At 44.1% G+C, this 7,656-nt stretch overlaps 1 protein-coding gene across 2 annotated transcripts in view; it reads left to right on the top strand.

Moving 5' to 3' along the window:
- The window catches only part of LOC119406384 (alpha-tubulin N-acetyltransferase 1), a 57,479-nt gene extending 51,324 nt beyond the window's left edge, over window positions 1-6,155 (top strand). For both annotated transcript variants that reach the window (XM_049418958.1, XM_049418954.1), the window contains exon 9: window positions 5,979-6,155. In XM_049418958.1, the coding sequence (XP_049274915.1) occupies window positions 5,979-6,118 (140 nt within the window). In that variant the 3' untranslated portion in view covers window positions 6,119-6,155. The remainder of the gene's footprint in view (window positions 1-5,978) is intronic.
- Window positions 6,156-7,656: the final 1,501 nt, after the last annotated feature.

Genomic DNA, 7,656 nt, shown 5'->3' with positions numbered 1-7,656 from the left:
CGGGCGCCGGCCACAGCGATCGCGTGTTCCCACTAACAGTGGACCGCACTGTACTTCCTTTCATTTATATGAAAGCATCCTTTCTTGAACAGCAATATGGCATAGAGTTATTGGAAGTGAGTTCATTTTTCAACAAAAAATAGAAGCAATAGACGAGCCAGTTTCACTATGCCAACAATTAGAGAGATGATTCATTTTTTATGATTCCACCAGCTGGCATTTGTTGCGCGTATGGTGCCTTGAGATTCTCAGGCACTCAGTCAGTTTTCTGATTTTAAAAAATGTGACAAATATCCTTTTTCTGCATGGCTTAGGACTTTTTGTAGGTTTCAAATACTGATATTGGACCAAGTCATTGGCAGCTTCAAACCTTCCATTGTCAATAGCCATCTCGCACGAACTTAAAGTATCATTGTCATCGTCAGCCCATATCTATGCCCACTGCATGACAAAGGCCTATATCAATTTGCTCTGTCATGCGCAAGCTGATTCCATTTTATGCCTGCAAATTTCCCAATTTTATCACCCCCACATAACCCTCTGCCGTCCTCAGCTGCACTTGCCGCTACTGGTATCCATTCCATCACTCTAACAGACCATCAGTTATTTGTTTGCATTACGTGACCTGCTCAGGTCCATTTTTTTCTTTTAATGTAATCTAGGATATCAGCTACCCCTATATGTTCTCTGATCACCCTACTGTCTTCCTATCTCATAATGTTATTTCTATCCTCTCTATCGCTCTCTTATGGATATGCCTATACCGCGTCTGTCATCCGCTCTATCGCATGCTGTGTGTTTAACTCCTCCTCTAGTTTCTTGTTATCCTCCAAGTTTTAGCCTCATATGCTAGTACTGGCAGAATGCAATGACTGTACACTTTCCACTTTAGGGACAGCCGTAAGTTGCCTGTCATGATCTGGGAATGTCTGTCGTGTGCGCTCCAGCCCATCCTTATTCTTTGGTGATTTTTCTTTGCATGAGAAGGCTCCCCTGTTAGTAATTGACCTGAATATACATACTCTGCTATAGATTTCTGGTTCTGTTTGCGTATTGCAATTTCTTGTTCACAATTTCCAGGCCACCTGACGTTATCTTTGTTTTCTGCATATGTATATATGTCTTCATCCCTGCTTCAACACTTTTTTGGCTAAGGTCTTTAATCGTTTTTGGGATTCGTTGCCATCATTGCTGAAAAACACGGTGTTGTCTGCAAGCCATAAGTTGCTAACATAGTCTCGATTAATCTTTATTCCTACTTCGCCCCAGTCTAATTGTTTCACTACTTCTTCTAAGCATGTTGTGACCAACTTTGGAGAGATCATATCTCCGTGTTTGACCCGTTTCTCTGTCTCATTATATTGCTTTTCTTGTGGAGAAGCAAGGTCGCTGTCGAATTTTGGTAGATGCCAGCTTGTTCTCTAGGTTGATTAAAGTGTGTGTCTCCTGTCCTATGTATTTGTAATTACCTTCATGAGCATTTTATGTATTACTAAAAGTGAGCAGACCCATCAATAGTTCAAATCTTTTGCATCTCCCTTCATGTGTACTAATTTTGTTTTTCCAGCTCACTGGTACAATTGAAGCCTCAATATATACACTATACATATATTACTACTCAGCTGAAGAAAGCATGCTCTGTTTCCTGATAACCACTGGTTTGTAAATCAGTTTGAAGAAAAAAAAAGTTCTATTTTGTTTTAGAAATTTGCAGCAGCTTTTTTAAACCACCCTGTATAATGTGCAACCTTCGTGACAAATTTGTAGCCAATGCTATGAGCATAACCTGTACGAAATTTCTCTACAATTTTTTCAGTATACATCTGAACCTGTAGTGGTTACACCTTACTACTCCTCATGGCCAGTTGTTCCACAATTTAAACAAGCTTTAATCTGCAATGCATGGGTCACAGGCTGCTTATGCAGTTGCTTTGGGGTGAATACATATTCATGAGTGACACACCTTGTGATCCAATGGTGAATTTGGTACCATGTTTAATGGCGAGCATGTTAGGAATTGCTGCAAACTAAAGGCTTAAAGATTTATGCTTATATAGGTTGTCTTGAAACAACAGGGGGCATAGGCCACACAAAACATTTCATATTATCTGTTGGTTGTTATTTTATGCTGTAGAGTTTAAGTATGTCACAGGAAATTGCAGCTAGGCGATGTCAGTGCTCTATGAAAGATTTCTCAACCGAATGAAATATTATGTGTCAATATTTAGGTATGCCCCTAAGCTGCCAAGCATTGTAATGTTTTATATTGCATCAAACATGGCAAAACAATGAAAAAATTGAAAATTAATGACACACTGCCCATTGTCACTTCAATGGCTAACTTTACAAGTACTTAAATGCCAAGCTTGACTTTTTTTTTAATTCTTAAAGGAAGGTCCTTAACTTCAAAACTCTAGAGAAAATATTTTCAAACCTTAGAGTGCTTTAAATGTTGTGCTTTTCTAATTAATAGTTTTTCTTTGTACAAATGTCAGTTTTGTTTCCCAGTATGTGGCATTATATTGAATGTACTCGTAGTCATGTGGGAGCAGCACATTGCAATGTTTTAGCTCCTGTTTCAGCCTACTTGCTAGTTTGCTAGGCTGCTACATTATAGTGTACAACGTGTAGCAGAATAGCAGATGTCAGATGTCGTCACAAGCTGAAGCAAGTGTCAAATCTCACCATGTTTTGCTCTCACATGACCATCGTCTGCAGTATGATGTCATGACACATGATACATGCAGACAAAAAATAAATAAATAAATAAAACACTACTATGTGGGAAACCTATTAATAGTGAAGTATTCTGGGTGCTATCACACTTGCCAGTCGTTTTCCTGGAGCTTGGGGATTGAGGAATTTCATTTAACACAATATTGAAAAGTTGGAGATGTCATGTTAACAATTACTTAATATTGCACCGTCAAGAAAATGCAGTAACTCCTACTATAGTCATTTTGACATGTTCAGGATGTATTGGATGCATGCGAAAAAGATTAACATCATGCAACCCACCGTTTTTAATGTTCAGAATAACCTCTGTGTGCATATAAAATATAACTGTTGTCGGTGTGGCTACAGTGCTTGTTGCACCAGTCATTATTTGAGATGACCTGTAATTCGTGCCAGACTTGGACGCTTCAATACAGGGCTTCAGTGTGAGACTTATGTTAAGTGGTTACTTAACAAGATAAATCTACTAGATCTGACTGGTGTACTGGATAGTTTAATGGCTCTTCATTAGATAACCATAGGCAGGTTGTAGTGATTCTTATTAAAAAACTATCTTGAGTAATAATATTAGTAGACACTTGTGTTATTTTGTTTGCCTAAGAAGTAAAATATTTTTGGTGACTGCCAACTAGAAATTCAAAGATAAACTATTGTGAAATAGTAAATAGAAATGTATTAATAACAGGAAAACTTGTGCTACGTATTCTTTATAGAATAGCCTAATGTCATTCTTTCAGCTTCTGCACCAGACTTATTGGATATGCATTACTTCATAAAGGACAGGGGTCCAACAAAAGCTTACTCATATAAAGAATATTAATACCATAAACTTGAAAGAAAACTTTTTCGGCAGCACTGAAAACAATTTGAACCAAATTTCTATTTTTTGTAGTGATGAAGTTTCGCCGCAAGGGCGAAGCAATGAATGCGATAGCAAGGAACTAATGCTATACGAAGTGAGGATCACCAATGGATACTCTCAGTTTGAACATCGCTTCTGTTGCAAAGGCGGCCGAAGCAGCGAAGGAAACTAGCGTGCTTCAAGTGTCGAGCTGTGACACTTGATAGTTCGCGCTCATCTTCTGTTTGTTCGTTTAGCGGCGTCCCTTGAGATCGAGTGACTTTCGTAAGCTCCGTAACATGAGCGCGGACATCACGGTGAAAGCGTGAAACATTCCTCTTCCCCCCACCACGAGAAAACCGCGCGAGCAGACAGCGGAAGCGCAAGCTTCTCCCATGCGCAAATATAAGAAGAAGCGAGCGAGCTCGCCGACGACTTTTAAATGCGCCCGTCGGGCTCCTAGCGCCATCTCGCTGGTAATGAAGAAACGCTTATTATCGCCTGCTGTCTCCGAGTCCGTACAGCGCTAAAGGGTGTGTATATAACGCTCGCCGTTAGCTACGTGGAGGATCTGCGTTTCGTGGCGTAGTGGATAGCGCCGCTCGCTGCGGAACAAGAGGTCCCTGGTTCGATTCCGCGCTTCGGAAGTATTTTTCTGAATTATTTTTCTTTGGGGCTTTTATATATATATACATACTTATACATATACGGTGCATGACGGCGACGACGGCGACGGCAAAATCCAGCAGAGACTGTCCATATAATTGCTATCGCAATAAAAGAAAAGTACAACTGGGAACATAGACAAGTTTATCGATTGACTATGTCACCAGACTGAACTATACCGAAGAACTGCCAGTTTGACACCAATGCTTTGATGTGAGAAAATTGCTGATTTATTAGCATGGTCAAACTCAGCTTGTGTTTGGTAGCAAAAATGAAAATTGAGTACATGAGCCCAGTTCATTCAGAGAGGTGAAGGGTTGAAGTTCTTTGTCCCAGCAATTGTTTGACAAAACTGTGATTTTTTTTAACATGTTTGGTATACGAATGTTCCAGCAAAATCTGTGTGTATCATATTGTGCATTTGAGATTCACTGCTACCTTTTAGTTGTAGCTGCAATGTACTCATCTGCATTTTCTGCTTCCGCATAAGAGTTCCTAAATCCTGTGCAGGAGTACGAAGTCATGGTGAAGCAGTCACATATAGAGGAGTGCCTGAGAAGTTCGCATTTCCATGCATGGGATTGTGTTGCCAAAGGCACAGCTTAAGACCTACATAATGAAACTGTAACATGGCACATGTTGCATGCGAACATGTGTGTGCTTTTTTGTCTGCAGCCTAGGTTGAAGGTTCTTTGTAGTTTATGTCAATTGTTAATAATGCAGGGTAATTGGTGGCGTAAATACAGTTAAATCTCAAGGAGGGACTCGCATCTTGCCATAGCGGCCATTTTGTTTTTATTTTTATTTATATAATTATGAAAATCATGCTTTGAAATAGAATTTGAGAAAACGAGCATAGGTTCCCAGCTCATATAAATTGCATTGTTCTGTTGAGTCTTCTCCGAGAGTGGTCAAGCGGCAGTTGCGATTTCAACAGTCTCACACAGCTGAAGGGTATTGAACACAGGCCCACATACGCTACAAAATAAACAGGCATTAACAAAAAAAGTTGATTGCACTATACTTAACTCTTAATCAATTCAAATATATGGCGTTAGAAAGATAAATCTCAAGGGGGGACAATGCAAGGGGGTGTCCCCCCCAGCCTGAACACAAGGGGGTCAGGACCCCCCTGACACTCACCCCCGATTTACGCCAAGTGAGGCGTAAATCGGGGGGGGGGGGGGTGAGGCAATTTACCCTTAGTGAGGGTACTGGTAAATTCTAACCTGAAACACTATAAATGGTTCATGATATATGGCATCGTAATTTCTTGCTTTCAGGACTGATTAAAGTAGAAGCTTCAACAGTTTATATCTACCCTGTCTTTCCATTAGTTTACTCTAGTTCCTGTGATGTAGTTACAGTGTATTGTGTTTCTTGCGTGTTTTGCGCTTCCAAATAGCATCATTGTCCAGCAATGAAACCTGCTAATGCACAAGAATGGGGCTCTTTTTATTTCACTACTGCTGTTTTCCTTCTATGTGTGCATGTGGACACTTCTGATTTGTCTCAATCATTGCCACTCATCTAGTGCACTACATTTTTGTGCGTCTGTTTTTACGACACTTGGGTTCGGCAAGCATTGAATGCACATTACATAGCGAACTTGTTGGGCTTTATGAGGTGCAGTCCACTGTGCGATGTTTCGGCCGTGAGTATCACGGTGCGCATGTCGTACACGGCGCAGAAAGCTGTGCGTTCGAGCTCCGGTGAAGTCAAGGTGTTCTCGCAGAGGGCCGCGCATCCGAAGCCCGAAGTTCGTGGTCGACTCCCCGGGAGCAGCTACAGCCACGCTGCTCGACCAAGTGCTCCAGCTCGTGGGGGATCTTCGGCCTGTCACCGCCTGACCACTGCCGAGCCAGCTGGCACTGAGCCTCCTCCTATTTATTTATTCGCGTCCTTATGTAATAAATGCCCCACGGCAAGGGCCACACCGGTGAATATTGGCGTTGGCCTAACTGGGCAGCCGTAGCAGTCGCAGCAGGGGTGGCAGCAGTATGATCCAGCCTGCTGCACGGGAGCTGCCGGCCGCCTCCTGCTGCGGCATTGTGTGTAGCTGCAGCGCTACAGTCCTGGCGGCGGCTCGTGTGGAGCGGACGCAGGGCGGGCACAGACTGGCATTTGGGGCGACGCAGCTGAGCGCCACGGCCTGGAGAGGCGCCCGGCAGATGCAGGTGCCCTGTGAGCCGCAGTAGGCGCCGCGAGGCAGACACTGCTCGTCGAAGCTGCACGGCCAGCCGAGCATGGCGGCGTGGCGACACGTGGTGTGACGGGACGTGAGGCGCACTGGCTGGGCGCCTTCGCAGCGGCAGCGGCCTTGGCGGCACACTGCGCCGCGCGTCACGCACGGCTCCGGACTGCGGCAGGTGTCGCTGAACAGAGAACCCACGAAGACCGAGTCCGAGCTTAGCTTTCCGTCGGCCACAGCTTGGCAGCGAAGCTCGTAGCGGCCGGACGCCGAAGGTAGCCGGTCGAGGCGGTGCAGCACTAGTCCATGTGCGCGCTGCCACAGGTTCTTGCTTACCCGGCCCGTGAATATGCTTTCGAGAGCCGCGTCGTCAGGCGGTCTGCCGTTGATAGTCCAGGCGGTGTGCGCCGCCTGCGTGTATGTGATGCTGCAGCTTAAGTTGACGGCGCCGTCGCGCAGGTACGGTGCTTCGGAAGTGATGTGCGCCACGCCGAGGGCCCCCTGGCCGCTGACGCCCAGTGCAGGCCACACGAGCAGCACCAGCTTCAGGACCCGCATGGGCGGCCGGACATGGCTATCGCGAATGTTTTGCTTCCCTCTAGTGATGGCGCATACCCACTATGACCAAGCGTCAGACTTGAAATGATACGGTGCTTGGTTCCAAAATAACCTGATGCAGCAAATACACTAAAATAAATTGAAACAACTTTAGTAAATTGTAATTGAGAAAAATGTTTAATGTTACACGATGTACGTCTCCAGAGATTATAACAGGTTTTTCGTCAACTTATAAATTTGAGCATGCAATGCTGTTGGCCTCGCGCAGAGAATTGCACACTGCATCACAAGCGCTGCTGTGGCTAAAACCCAATACGGTAACACCAAAGAAAAAAAGGACCACCGAAAGCGCGAAATTCAAGCCCTTCATTGGAAGGGTTACTCTGATTGCATTAAAGGTACAAGGGTGATAGACCATACTTGTGAACCACGAATTTCTGGTGGAACACCACCGGTTGTTCCATAGAAAATTTAGTCGCGGGATATCGGAGGCGAACTATATGCAGATTTGACAGACAAACGCCGACTTTTGTACTATGGGAATTATAGGATCATCCTGCGAGTGCATATTACTGCGAGTGCATCAGCATATTTAGGATTAAACATTTGTAAGCCTGGCAACCATACTAAAATAATGAGGCGTAATTGTCTTGAGACGAGAGGG

The sequence above is a fragment of the Rhipicephalus sanguineus genome, chromosome 1, assembly GCF_013339695.2.
Source record: "Rhipicephalus sanguineus isolate Rsan-2018 chromosome 1, BIME_Rsan_1.4, whole genome shotgun sequence".
In the NCBI taxonomy this organism is placed as follows: Eukaryota; Metazoa; Arthropoda; class Arachnida; order Ixodida; family Ixodidae; genus Rhipicephalus; species Rhipicephalus sanguineus.
Note: the sequence above shows the minus strand (reverse complement) of the source record. Positions and strands in the feature narration are given on the sequence as shown.